This window comes from Macadamia integrifolia, chromosome 11 (assembly GCF_013358625.1).
Source record: "Macadamia integrifolia cultivar HAES 741 chromosome 11, SCU_Mint_v3, whole genome shotgun sequence".
NCBI lineage: Eukaryota > Viridiplantae > Streptophyta > Magnoliopsida > Proteales > Proteaceae > Macadamia > Macadamia integrifolia.
Window position 1 is genome coordinate 31,210,508 of NC_056567.1, and position 14,888 is coordinate 31,225,395.

At 39.2% G+C, this 14,888-nt stretch overlaps 1 protein-coding gene across 1 annotated transcript; it reads left to right on the forward strand.

Moving 5' to 3' along the window:
* Positions 1-8,625: 8,625 nt before the first annotated feature.
* LOC122093480 (7-deoxyloganetic acid glucosyltransferase-like) lies at positions 8,626-10,808 on the forward strand. The gene is made up of 2 exons (XM_042663828.1): positions 8,626-9,254; positions 9,438-10,808. The coding sequence occupies exons 1-2, from the start codon at positions 8,744-8,746 to the stop codon at positions 10,388-10,390; spliced, it is 1,464 nt and encodes a 487-aa protein (XP_042519762.1). The 5' UTR covers positions 8,626-8,743; the 3' UTR covers positions 10,391-10,808.
* Positions 10,809-14,888: the final 4,080 nt, after the last annotated feature.

A 14,888-nucleotide genomic window follows, 5' to 3' on the forward strand; every position in this document is an offset into this window, starting at 1 on the left:
AAATTACACTAAAATTCCTATTTGACTCAAGCTGGTTGGCGAACTTAGCCTGTGCTTCAACTACGAATTCAATTTTTCTTGGTGACCAAACTCTTCCTAGAGACCTTAGCCAAATCATTAGGGAAGATAAAGCTGGGTGGCTGATATTTAGAATGTAATTTTTTTTCCTTTGGGCTTTTTTGGTTGTGCTTTGAGAGTGCGAGTGCTTCTGTTTGTTGGGTTGAGGTAAGGCCGGTTATGTCCCCCCTTATATTCTCTTTCTATTTTATTAGTAATATCTTTAGGGGCTCCCCTGGGTCCCAGATAATATTCAGGGTAAAAAATTTAAAAAAAATTAATAAGCGTCCTAACGATGGTAAACATCCATCAAGACTCACGAGTCATGACACATGGCATCATGAAACCATGGATGGAGAGTATATCTTCTCTATCCAACTGGAGAGGATCCGGAGTTTTATATGGACATGATCATCCATATGGACACATGAAAGGACACCTACTTCTACCATGTGGAAGCTGATGTGTCAATTGTGACAATTGGATATCCAAAGATTGTTTCGAATTGACCACATTTCAAAATTTCACTCATATTTGATCATTATACCTTAGCGGTGGATCTAGAAAAATAATCAATAAGAGTTCTTTCATTTAAAAAAAAAAAAATTAATAAGAGTCCTCATGATGGTAAACATCCGTCAAGACTCATGAGTCATGACACATTGCATGAGGAATCCATGGATGGAGAGTATATCCTCTCTATCCAACTGGAGAGGATCTAGAGTCTTTTATGGACATGATCATCAGTATGGAACACTTGCTTCTACCTTGTGGAAGCTGATGTGTCAATTGCGACAATTGGATATCTAAAAGTTTGTTTTGAATTGGCCACATTTCACAATTTCACTCATATTTGATCATTAACCCTTTCATATATTAGCATATCCTTAAAACACTAGATCAGTCTTGGGTTTGGTCTCAGTTGATGTCAATTCGTACGTATAAAAAAAAAACCAGTTATTTTGGACCAATTTGTCCTTATACCCTACACATGGATCGGTATTGAATTAGTCAGGATCGGTCATTTGTTTCATACAAATACTATTCCAATCCTGGTGAATGTCTAGTGATCCAGACTGATCCAATCCAATTTCTAAAACTGTCGTCTATACATCTTCTACATAGTCTTATTATTTTTAAAACTATGGTCTATACATATTTTATGTAGTCTTATTAGATTGTTTAATGCTATGTTGTCACATGAAAAATTCTATTGGATAGACATGAGAGCAAGGGACCTCTAGATTTACCTATCAATAAAATCTCAATCTCACCCACTTGCCACAGAGAGTGGAACAAGTTCATGTAAGAGAACAATCTCGTACGTCCATGGTCCATGGATTTGGAATTCACTTTCTCTCTCTTCATTTAATAGATTTCAAATCTACAGACTAGGAGAGTACGAGATTATTCTCGTACGGTCTGTTATCCTTTTTTTTTTTTTTTTGATAAGTAATTTTTATGTATTAAAAAAGAGAAAATGTAAAAAAAAAGGCAACCTCTATCTCCACCTTTGGACTGGACGAAAGAGAGGAGGAGAAGCCCCTAGGGAACAAAGCAGGACAACCCCTGCATTACAAGAGAAACCAAGGAGAAATAAAGAAACAAATTACAATCTACAGTAAATCTTGAAATCTAAATTCTCTATCACTAACTTTTTTAGTTTATCATGAAAATCATGAGGCTGAATAATAGTCTCCACCCGAGATGTAGCCATAGATGCTAGGTAATCAGCAGGTTTATTAACCTTCCTCCATACATGCTTGAACTCCGTTCTAGACAGGCTATTAGAGATGTAAAAAATCTTGCTTTCGATAACTCTAGTTTCTCATGGTCCCTCAATTTCTCAATTTAGAATTTCTATAGCCAATTTGGAATTTGACCAAATTGAGATCTCCATCATGTCGATATCTATGCATAAAGTAATTCCTCTAAGGATAGTAAGAAGTTCCAGCCATAAGATATTAGCCTTCTCCCCAAGACCAGTATAAGCAATAATAGAAACCCCCTTCTTGTCCCTGATTATGCCTCCATAAGAAGCTCGGACTTGTGAGAGGGACCCATCACAATGTAAAGCAACCATATTATTTGGAGGCATAAACCATGACAAGCTTTTGGGATCATAATCTTCCAACTCACATGAATTCCCCGATTAGACATGATAACTTGATTTCTAGGATTACATTCAGCCACAAAATGCATCCTAAAGCACTTAGTTTTTACATCTGAAACAATTGCTTCCATAATTTGAGGTCTTGTCCTATTTTTAGATTTGAAAATCCTGAAGTTTATTTCTTGCCGTAAGTGTTGCACTGTGGCACAGAAAGCTAACTTTCCAATGACCCTTAATATCTAGAATGTTAACAGGGTTCCTCCCCTTTTGATTGTAAAGAGATGCCACATCCTTCTATAAAGCATGTGAGAAAGTGCATTCAAAAAGTAAATGGTTTTTGCTTTCCTTACCTACCCAACAGAAAGTGCATTGGGGATTGACATTAATCTTCCGCTTGATAAGTTGATATCTCTTGTTGGCAAGGCATCAACAAGACACCACCATGTTGTAAATGAGAGTCTTGGAATATTACCATCAAGCCAAACAATCTTGGCCCAAGATATCTTTGTTTCCTTCTTTCTAATAAGTGTTAGAACTCCCTATGGGTTTGAGTTTGAAACCCTATTGAGGAAATCACACAGGAAAAACAAGAACACGAATCTAATAAAATTATGGAGGATCGATTTGTACCTTTCACCTAGTATGCTGAAGATGATTGATGTTGGTCACTCCCACTTTCGCTGTCTTGGCTTGACTATGGATCTTCTACAACCCCTTAAGCCTCCTTGGTTCTCTCACTTTAGTGGTAAAGTGGGAAAGAGTTAATAATGGCTGTAGGGACCCAAAACCTAGTATTTATAATACTGTCCTACACTCAAAACCCTAAACCACAATGGGTTGAACCAGCATATCCCTAAGCTTGAGAGTGGACCGAACCGGTTCATGCAATTTGACTCTCACCCATTTAATCAACATGAATAATTAATTTATCCCATAAATCCAATAATCTCCCACTTGGGCTACATTAATTATAATGATGTCTTTTAAATTGGTGTGGCCATAGAATCTTATTACATTAACCACTTTTACTGTGATTCAGTTGAAAAACCACTCACATCGAATAACAGCAGAAGATACACCTCAATATACGGCATACAACTTTCTGTTATTATAAACATAAGTAAGTTTCTTAATACGAATCTATGTGGGATACCATCATAGAAATATTGACATATGCTCAAATTACACTGTTGTCATTCTATGTAGGTCCTTAACTGAGATATTAACCTTCACTGTGGCAAATTGCCTTTGATCTGTGGTTAATATCTAACTGTGGCCTTCCGCTCATAAACTGTGACAAATATTGCCTATGAACTGTGACAAATACTGTCTTAAAATGTGGCAAACATTACCTTTTGAACTGTGGCAAAATATTGCCTATAACTAAAACAATTACTGCCTATAAAAACATTTTCAAATGAAATCATAAACCAAATATTTCAAGAAATAACTGTGCATAATGTAAATGCTAAAACTTAACCATAATTCATCAAACTGTGCCCCAAAACATACGGGCTAAGGTTCAAAACATAAACAAATACTAAACAAAACCAGAGCTCCCACTAATCAAGCATTTCAAATAACTGTATGTAAAGAAATCCTAACTACTTGATGGGACCAAATTTTATTTGCTCTCAATTGCTGATGATCAGTCTACCTCACCCTTTCTTAGTATCATCCTGCTTATCAACCCCAGAATTCTTCCTCTTCTCTAACCATTTCTTGAAAATAAAACAGTCCTTCTTCACATGTCCTTTCTTATGGCACCAGAAACACTCTACATTGTTGGTATTCTCTTCATCCTGAGCCTTTTGAGATGTGTCAAGTTCTTGAGAGCTATTAGTCCTGTCATATGGCTTGACGCTTCCTCTGTTGGAAAAATTTTTGTTCCTTCTGCTTGGTCCACCAGAAGATCCCTTGTGGAAAGTTGCATGTGCACTCTCAAACCTAATTTGTTTCAATTTTTCTTCCTCTTGAGTGCAAATGAAAATGAGCTCATTTAGGCTCTAATCGTCCTTCAGTGCAATGTAGGTAGATTGGATAACCTTGTACTGACTAGAGAGGGTATTCAGTGCAATGTGTACAATATATTTTTCATCAATCTGTATTCCAAGATCCTTAAGTTTACCAGCATTAGTAGCTACACCCAAAATGTATTCTCTAACACTCCCACATCCATCATACCTTGTATTCATTAGCCTGGTCATCAATGTGATTTTCTCAGCTTTCTTGTTGTATTGAAATCTAGCTTTAATAGCATCCAGGAATTCTTTTGCAGTGTCTTTGATCTCTATGTTCCCACGTATAATTTTAGGAACTGCCCTTTTTAAAACCAGTATGCACTTTCTGTTTGCTTTAGTTCATTTCTTAAACTTGGTCCTTTCAGCACTTCTGCTCGAGTCTGTGAGAGGCTCAGGTTTAGGCTCCCTAAGTGCCAAGTCTAAGTCAAGAAGACCTAAATGCAATTCTAATTCCTCCACCCACTTTTGATAGTTGTTACCAATGAGTATTGGGATGGAAGATACATAACTTGAGAGAATGACTATCTTACTACAGCAGTAACAACAACACAATACATGCCAAATATCAAAATATAAATCATAATATAAAAGCATGTAATACCATCAATATATTTTAAATAAGAGTTACAACTAAAAATATATCCCTATCCTTTGGGACAGGAATTAGCTGATGCTCTTATATTCTTCTTTTAACTGTGAAAACAACACTAACTTTGGAATTCAATCACCTTTGGGCAAAAGAACTCCAAATTCAATGTCCCTTTCTGAAATGTGGATGATTATCCTCAAACCTTGATGACATAGCCTTTGGGAAAGTATCACCTTTACTGTTGGGGAAGATACAATCGAACTGAATGTACCACTTTGGTGGGTTTCACTCAGTTCTATCATATCTTTCCCATTGGAGATGTATATCTTTATGTTCAAAACATATATATAAATATGTCACTAGGACAACAATAACCATACAAGAGTCACAACCGCAACTACATTCCTATCCTTTGGGCTAAGAATGCACTGGTCCTCTTGTAAATTCATATTTACTGTGAAAAGAACAATAACTTTTGAAATCCCCTCACCTCTGGGCTTAGGAACCTCTAGGTTACTGTCATTTTCTTAACTTTGGTGACATCACCTTTAGGCAAATGTCACCTACATTGCTACCCTGTGGAAAATCATGAAATAATAAGATGTACCACTTTGGTGGATTCCACCTCATCATTTCATGGTTTCCTAAAGCAAAATTACTTTGCAACTAAGAATGAGCGGAAGCTTACACCCTTTTCCATATTAACATATCTCAATTTAAAAAAAAAAATTTCTCAATTTCATGGTAACCAATAACATATATATTTTTCAAAGCATTGATTTATGCCATTTTTTTTCAATGATTGAAACTAAATACAACATAAAATTTCAAATAAACATGTTATATTAAAAATTAGATCATTAAATGTGGACCGAAACAAGGAATCCAACGCAAAAAACATATTTCAATTTGGCCGTAAAACGAACCTTTAAATGAAATTTAAAGTAGTTTAAATAAAAAACCCAAAAGGAACAAATTGATACCAAATACAACATAAAATTTCAAATAAATATGTCATATTAAAAATTAGATCATTAAATGTGGCCCGAAACAAGGAATCCAACGCAAAAAATAGATTTCAATTTGGCCTTAAAACGAACCTTTAAATGAAATTTAAAGTAGTTTAAATAAAAACCCAAAATGAACAAAAACCAAACAAGCCTTTAAGTTTTTATTTTTATTTTAAATCAATCCAAACCAACTGGTTCGGGCATATGAGTTCCAGGTCAAATTCGGGTCAATTAGTCAACGACCCAGTCAACCTTTGACCTAGTCAAATAGTGCACATGAGTTGACCCACTATGTCTCGGGTCAAATTGGTAGGGTTTCCGAGTTAAACTGGCGATGACTCGCCGCCGTTTTTTTTTGGAAAATTTTTTTTTTCTCTCTCCTCCGACAGCCGATTTTCGACGGAGTGTGCCAACGAGTCCGGAGGTTTCCGGTGACTTGCAGCATACCGCCGCGACCATCTTCTCGTGATCTGCAACTTTTGCAAAGAAAATTTTTTCATATAGGATCTTTAAATGATGGTAAAATTAAGATTTTTATGATTTTCATGATTTTTAATCAAATCAGGTTCTAAGTAATAATCAAAATCCTCATGTACAAGAAAAATTCAATCGATTCTTGTCCCATGTGGTCTGCTCTGATACCACTTGTTAGAACTCCCTATGAGTTTGAGTTTGAAACCCTATTGAGGAAACCACACAGGAAAAAAAAAAACACGAATCTAATAAAATTATGGAGGATCGATTTGTACATTTCCCTTAGTATGCTGAAGATGATTGATGTTGGTCACTCACACTTTCGCTGTCTTGGCTTGGCTATGGATCTTCTACAGCTCCTTAAACCTCCTTGGTTCTCTCACTTTAATGGTAAAGTGGGGAAGAGTGAATAATGGCTGTAGGGACCCAAAACCTAATATTTATAATACTGTCCTGCACTCAAAACCCTAAACCACAATGGGTTGAGCCAGCATATCCCTAAGCTTGAGAGTGGACCGAACCGGTTCATGCAATTTGACACTCACCCATTTAATCAACTCGAATAATTAATTTAGCCCATAAATCCAACAATAAGCTGTCACGACGATTTTGTAGAGAAAACCCCTGAAGAGTTCCCTTTTCAGATCACTAGATCCTTCTCAGAATAGTGAAGTCTAGCAATAGGAGGAAGCCCTTCCCAAGCTTTCATAAGAAGTAAAGAAGTAGCTGGAGTCGGACGCCATTCCCCATTCCTTAAGATTTCTTCAACTGTGGCCAAGTGAGGTAAACCAGCATCACACTTTATTCTTTCTCCAAACTTTTTAATCATAATCCCACTTGGGTGCCAATTGTCCAGCCAAAGCTTTGTGGTGTTGCCATTACCAATAATATGCAGAACATAGTCTTCCATTTTATCTCTGTACTTTAAGATTTTCCTCCACGACTAAGAAGCAACACTAGTCGCCTTAACAGTCCATATGGTATCCTTTTTGAGGTACCTTTTGTAGACTCATTCCACCCAAATACTCTTTTTGTGTGAAGTTATCCACCATATTTGCTTCATAATTTCTGCCACATTCATCTCCTTGACCCTCTTCACTCCTAAGCCCCCTTTCTCCTTTGGCTTGCATATAGCATCCTAAGAAACATAATGTACTTTCTTTTCCAAAGAAGGTCCAGACAATAAAAATTTTGAAAAGATAGACTCTACCTTAGCTATAAGATTACCTGGCAAAGTAAAAATTCTTGACCATAGATATAGCATCCTTGGAAACTGAGGAGATCAACTGCAGTTAATTCCATCCAGCTTTGTCTTGATTAGGTCTAAAATAGGGCTGCAATCGGTCAACGTGAGTCTACCTGAAACAAGAGGTATACCAAGATACCGAATTGATAACTTGGTTTCCTTGAAACCCATTAATTCCAAAAGTTGTATACTACTAGTTTAGGTAATTCCCCTTAAAATAATAGAGGACTTAGCCCTATTGAGATGCAGCCCAGAGTAGGAGGCAAACTCATCTAGGGCCCCCAAACTGGCTATGATGGATTCATCGGACAACATTCACAAAGATCATAAGATCATCTGCAAAAATAAGACGAGACAGATGACTGGCTCTGCATCTTGGAAGAAAATTGATCTTCCCATCAACTTCAAGCTTTCTCATAACCCGAGAAAATCCCTCTATAGTCATAGTGAACAGATAAGGAGATAGGGAATTTCCCTGCCTTATCCCCTTTCCTCCTAAAAAATACCCAGCAAGACTTCCATTGATGAGCACAGAAAAATAGAGGAGGCCACACAAGCCTTAACCTAGCTCATAAAAGTTGGAGGGAACCCCATTCTTCTTATAATTTCCAACATAAACTTCCTACTCAGAGAATCATAGGCTTTTTGGAGGTCAATCTTCAACACTGCAGTGGGATGTGCTTTCTTATGCTCAATACCCCTAACAATATCATAGCAGATCAGGATACTATCTACAATAGATCTTCCTTCAATGAAAACAGATTGGTTTTCACTAATCAAAATGGCAGTCAGATTCCACAATGGCAGAACTAAATGACAATCAGATTCCACGTGGTCCTTTTTTCCTTTTTTTTTTTTTTTTTTTTTTGTCTTTTTGTTATTGACAACCCAGTCATCATCTAGAGCCTGTAGAACTGCCTCCAACTAATCAATTGAACGATGATGGAATAGGGGTAAAAATGTCAAAAAGTCTGTTTCTTAAGCAAAATCAAGGGTATTTCTTTTTAATAAGGGAGATCCGATACCAATCCGTATCAATATAATATCGGTTTTTGGGATGGCCAATTTCCGATCCGATACCGTGAACTCAAAACATGGTTCAACCAGAGGATCCAGTGACAGTTTTTTAGTTTGTGATTTGACAGAAACTCCAGGAGAGGAGAGATACCTCTGTTATAGTAACCTTATCCCCTATTGCTTCGACTCTCGACTACCAGAGAGAGAGAGAGAGATATGGAGAGAGAAGCAGCAGTTCCTCACGTGCTCATCTTCCCCTTCCCGGCTCAGGGTCACATGAACTCCATGCTCAAGTTAGCGGAGCTCCTCTGCCCAGCAGACATGTACATCACCTTCTTAAACTCCGACCATAACCACCAACGTCTCCTTCGCTTCACCGACGCCGAAGCCCGCTTCAGTCACTGGCCCAAATTCCGCTTCGAATCCATCACTGATGGCCTCCCAGACGACGGCCACTGTTCCGCTGAAAGCACCTTTGAAATGTTCAACACCTTGGAGTCCATCACCAGACCTCTTTTCCGAGATCTGGTCATCTCCCTATCCCATCCACAGCAGGAAATTCCACCGCTGAGCTGCATCATAGCAGATGGAATCATACCTTTCGTCATTGATGTGGCAGAGGAGCTTAACATTCCAATCATTTCTTTCCGAACCATCAGCGCTTGCTCCTTCTGGGCCTACTTCTGCATCCCCAAATTAATTGCAGCCGGCGAGCTTCCCTTCCAAGGTACGGTTCCTAACGTGTTTTCGCGTTAATCCAGCTTAATAGCATAGCTGACTCCGGAGGGGTTTTGTCTGTGTCGGGCACCAGTCTGGCCTATTTTCGATCCTTGAATCAAGATCAGCGTTGGCATCCATATAAGTTTTCCCCGTTTCTCTGAATAAATTTAGACATCTTATTTTATTGTAGGAGACATGGATGTGCCGATAAAGAGCGTGCCGGGGATGGAGGGTTTTCTGCGCCGACGAGATCTCCCCAGTTTCTGCAGGGCAGAAGAGTTGAACGACCATGTGTTTCAAACGGTTCTAAGTGCGACCCAGGAGACGACTCGGGCGTCCGCACTCATACTCAACAGTTTCGAAGACCTGGAAGGCCCAATACTCTCTGAAATCCGTTCTCGCCTTCCCAAGCTCTACGCTATCGGACCGCTCCATGCCCACTCCAAAACCAGACTGCTTGAACAATCCTTACTGTCGTCGCTTTCTGCCAATAGCCTCTGGGAGGTGGACAGAAGCTGCATGAAGTGGCTCGATTCCCAGCCACCTAAATCGGTGGTCTACGTCAGTTTTGGCAGTTTGGCAGTGGTGGGCAGGGAGACACTGTTGGAGTTCTGGTACGGTCTGGTACGCAGCGGGATACCCTTCCTGTGGGTCGTACGGTCAGATTCCGTCACCGGAGGAAACGTGAATGAGGAGATTCCGGGGGAGTTAGTGGAGGCGACGACGGAAAGAGGGTGTCTGGTGGGGTGGGCTCCACAGGAAGAGGTGCTGGCCCACCCAGCCGTGGGTGGGTTTCTCACCCACAGCGGCTGGAACTCGACGCTGGAGAGCATATACACTGGGGTGCCTATGATTTGCTGGCCCTACTTCGCGGACCAGCAGATTAACAGCAGGTTTGTCAGTGAGGTGTGGAGAGTGGGTGTGGACATGAAGGATACATGCGACAGAGGAACGGTGGAGAAGATGGTGAAGGAAGTGATGGAGCGGAGGGAGGAGTTGATGGGTTCGGTGGACAGGCTGGCGAAGCTTGCAAGGAGTTGCGTTAGCCAAGGTGGGTCCTCCCGTTCCAACATGGACAGGCTGATCAAAGACATAAGATCCATGGCTCGGTCATCTCCAAAACTTCACCCAAAAAAAAAATAAATAAATATCATGTCCATAACTTTCTTTTATTTGGTAAAATGTCCATAATTTTGAGTTCAAGTGAAAAAGACCTTTGGCTTCGGGGGTTTGGCCTGATTGAGAGCCAAGTTTGTCAGATGTGACTCTTCTCCAGCGATCCTCTAACGATCATTTAAGGGTTGAAAGAGCTTGATCACACATCCCAGTACCTGTCAACATTTGAAGATGCGTGTTCAAACACTCTTAGCCCTTATATGGATCGTTGGAGGGTTGGTGGTGTTGAAGAGGATCTTTTCCCAAGTTTATCATGGTTGCATTTTTTTATTTTTGTTGTTATGTTTTATGAGGTTTGGCTTGATTGACAGCCAAGTTTGTTTGTTGCATCTTTTGAATTACTTATTTTTGTTTTGTTATTAATGGAACAATATTTTTTTAGGTAGTTTCCCTTCACCCACGTGTAGATATTTTTTCACCAATCCATCATTGTTATTGGATGGATATATGTATGTCAAAAGTATGGGGTACTTAGGACATTGAACTAGGATGTAGGGGTATCACTCGGGGGGTTCCGTCCATTTTTTATCTGCATTGAGTTGATTCGATGTGGAAATGGTCAAATCGAAACTAAACCAATAAGGAAATGTTGGCTTTGGTATGATTTACATTTGCTTCGGTTTTGGTTTGGCTTTGATTTCTTATAGTTTTGGTCTAGTTTGTGTTAGTATGCAAATTTAAACAAAATTATGCAAAAACCTGATTTTTTTTATAAGTATTCGGCTGATTTCGATTTTCCTACTGGTTTGGTTATAGTTTTGATATGGATTTTGTACTACTTTTGGTTTCGTTCGATTTCTGTTGCGGTTCGATTTGGCTTTGGGGTTATAATATCCCAAACTGAAACCTGCCCAATAAGACTTCAATTCAATTTGTTCTGAACTATTTTTAGTTTGGTCCAATCGATTTTACCAGTTCTGACTAGGTTTTGACACCCCTAGTAGCATGTTTTAGGGCGCCGAGAGCAAATGGGTATGGGTCACCTTGGGGTTTGATACGGATCGGACTGTATTAGACAATTTTACCTATTGTTTTTCAAAATATCGGTATTTTTTTTTTAACTGTTTTACCCTTAGTCTATACCATTCCACTAATAGCCACTCACACAGGGGTGTTTACTGCTCTTCACTGCTTTCAGTGAAGTTGAATGGTTCTCATTCAACCCCTGTATGACCCAGTCCATACAGTCGTGAGGTCAGTATGGGCCCGTGGGACTAGCCAAGCCGAAGGCTTGGATACTAGTCGTTAGCAAAAGAAAAAAAATTCCATTCCACTAATATGGGATGACACAATATTGGAATCAATGGCTAACAATACCAAAATGGATAACCTGTATGGGTGATCCAATAATTATACCTCAAACCATGACTAGTAGGGGGAGTAATAATGGAGTCGGACTAAAATTTCCTTCTTTGTATGCTAGGTAGCTGACATGTGGCATACAAATAACTTGATACCACTTCCTCTCTCATATATATATATATATATATTATCTCACATTTCTTTGGATCCAGAGATAATTGGGACTGGGAGCACTTAGGCACACACCATAGCACACATCGCAAGGGGTTCTCAACCATCAGATGTGCACTTTTGCACCGAAGAGGATCTTGTTCCTTCTTTTCATTCTTCTTTTTTATTCATTTATTTCTCAATCCCTTTCCTTTTGTTTGAGATGGGAAGCAGTCGTCTTTTTTTTTTTTTTCAACGTCTTTCTTATTCTTCGCATAATCACCACCCTCTTTTTCTCTCATCTCCTCCTCTTCTTTAAGAACTTTCTCAGCCATTAGTCTTCCAACCATTTTCTTATTCTCCCCTCTCTAAACTATTCTCCAGTTGCATCCCAACCCTGCACAGATGACTCATGTACCTAGAATTGAGTACGGATTAGCTCCACATATGTAAAGAGTAAATATTGACACGTAGCCAAACCATAAGAAGTTACCCCCAAACTGTTATTTTTTCTTTTTTATTCTCTCAATATTCTAAAATGTTGGGACCCACATCATCTTCTTCTCTCATTTCTTTCATCCCAAGCAAGAGTCTCATTGGAAGCAGAAGTCTAGGATCCTATGGCTGAAATAAAGGAACAAAAATACCAAGTTCTTCCATCCTCAACCCTACAAAGAAGTAGGAACAATATCAGAAGACTAAAAGCACAAAGTGGTGTGAATGTTTGGAGTAAGAAATGGATGTTAACAAGGAAGTCTTCTCATTCTTCAATAACCTTCATACCTTGGAAGGGTCTTCAAATCTGGATAGTGCTCTCCAATTCATTACTCCTAGTTTCACCAGATTATAGTTCCATAGCATATTGCTTTTGTTGTAGGTAAAAGTGTAATTCCCCGGCCCCATTAACCTTGCATAATATTGTCCTCTTTGACCCATGGGCCTTAAGGTTTTAAAACGTGTTGTGTCATGTTAAGGAGGCTAGAGGTTATTAACTAGCCCAGTAATCTCTCCCCGGGCAATATGGGACTAAAGTTTGTACACCCTCGCCGATCTCTCAAATCCCCTGGTACTTATTGTATTCTTGGTGGAGACACCTCACCGATCTCCTAGGTGGGTCTAGTACTTGTCGTATTCTGAGGTCATTACAAAAGTGTCTCAGAGAATGCATTGATTGCTCACGAGCTTTCCACCACATGAAACAATTGAAGAAAGGAATAAACTATCTTGCCACTATTAAGCTAGTTATGAGAAAAGCTTGTGACAAAATTGAATGGAGCTTCCTTTCTAATATCCAAGCGAAGATGGGTCTATGTAGAAAGTGGGTGTTTGGCTTATCTATCAATGTGTGAGTACAATATCCTATTCCTTCCTCTTGAATGGATTGCAAAAAGGATATATCAAGCCTTCTAGAGATCTCAGACAAGGTGACCCCTTCTCCCCAAGTTTGTTTGTTCTGTCCTCTGAGTGCTTGATATTCTTGATTTCTGGTGTTGTTGCCAATAGAAGTCTTAAATGGGATGAAGATTAAGGCAACTAGTCCGCAGATAACTTATTTCTTCTTCATAGATGATTGTCTTGTCTTCCTTCAAACAAATCAAAGCTCTCTTTGAAGCCTCAAGGTTGCTCTCTCTCTCTCTCTCTCTCTCTCTCTCTCTCTCTCTCTCTCTCTCTCTCTCTCTCTCTCTCTCTACTGTGGGGTCTGAGGTTAGGCTATGAATGATCATAAATCATTTGTGTCCTTTTCCCCAAATACCCGGTCAAACTTTGTCATACGTTTGTCAAAATTATCCAGGTGGATGGTCTAGTGGATCCTAGGACCTATCTAAGGCTCCCATCTAAGATTGAAAAAAATAAAGAAAGTAGCTTTTCAGCATATGGAAGACAGAACCATTAGCAAGATTGCGGGTTGGAAAGAAAAACTTTTATTCCTAGCTGGAAAAGAGGTCTTTCTCAAGTTGGTGGTGATGGCCTCACCCCCTCCCCCTATCGTATGTCTCACTTTAAGGTTCCAAGTGAGATTTTGGATGATATGGGGTAAGGCTATTTGTAACTTTATATAAAAATAAAAAATAATAAAAAAAAATGAGATGAGAGGAAGATTCACTGGGTGGTAAAGGAGTGTTTGTGTCTTCCAAAGTTGGATGGGGCCCTTGGGATAAAAGACCTAAATATTTAGAACCAGGCTTTGCTTACGAAGCTAAGGTTGCCATTGATCACAAATGATGAGTCTCTCTAGGATAAGCTTTTAAGAAGTATTTACTTTCCATATGAAAATTTTTTATGTGCCCAAGTGGGTGGTAGAAACTCTTGGGCCTAGAGGAGCATCTTCCATTATAGGTAGTTGCTTGATGTGAGGGTAACGGCCGGAGATTCCCCTTCCTTCCCCCTTTGTGGGGGTAGGGGGGAAGGCTTTATGCATTTAGCCCTCTCTCCTCTCTTTCTCTTTATTGGGGAGGGGTGTGTCGCGTGTGCTTACCCGCAGGATCCGCATTGTGGTATCATCGCTCGAAGATACGTGGATGCCTATTTTGTAAGAGTATAAAGGTCGTCATTGAGATGTGATGAGCACATTTATATGTGAAATCTAGGGTATAAAAACATGCATTTTGCATATTTAGAATGGAACTACTTTGGGTTTTACTCTCTTTTTGCAAGTTTTCTATTTTCAAGGCCTGAAGGACTATCGGGTGCCATATCTCCAATTTTACATATAAAGAGGGCCATTTTCTTTTCATGGCTGTGAAGAGGACGAAATTCTGAGCAAGACGAATTGTTGCATTAAAAGTAAGCATTCATTTTGGCACTCATACACGTAATTATTATTTTCGGGTTAGAAAAAGAATAATAGACCAGAACTGAATTAAGATGTAGGCTAGCCCTTCTGCAGTTGTCCCAGGGGTACAAAAGAATATTCCAAATGCTAGCAAAGATCGATGGACCCTTCTTGAGTAATTGAAGATTATTTTTTTAGTAACAACAACTACTTAGCGCAGTTAGTGAGTTGTGGTGTGAA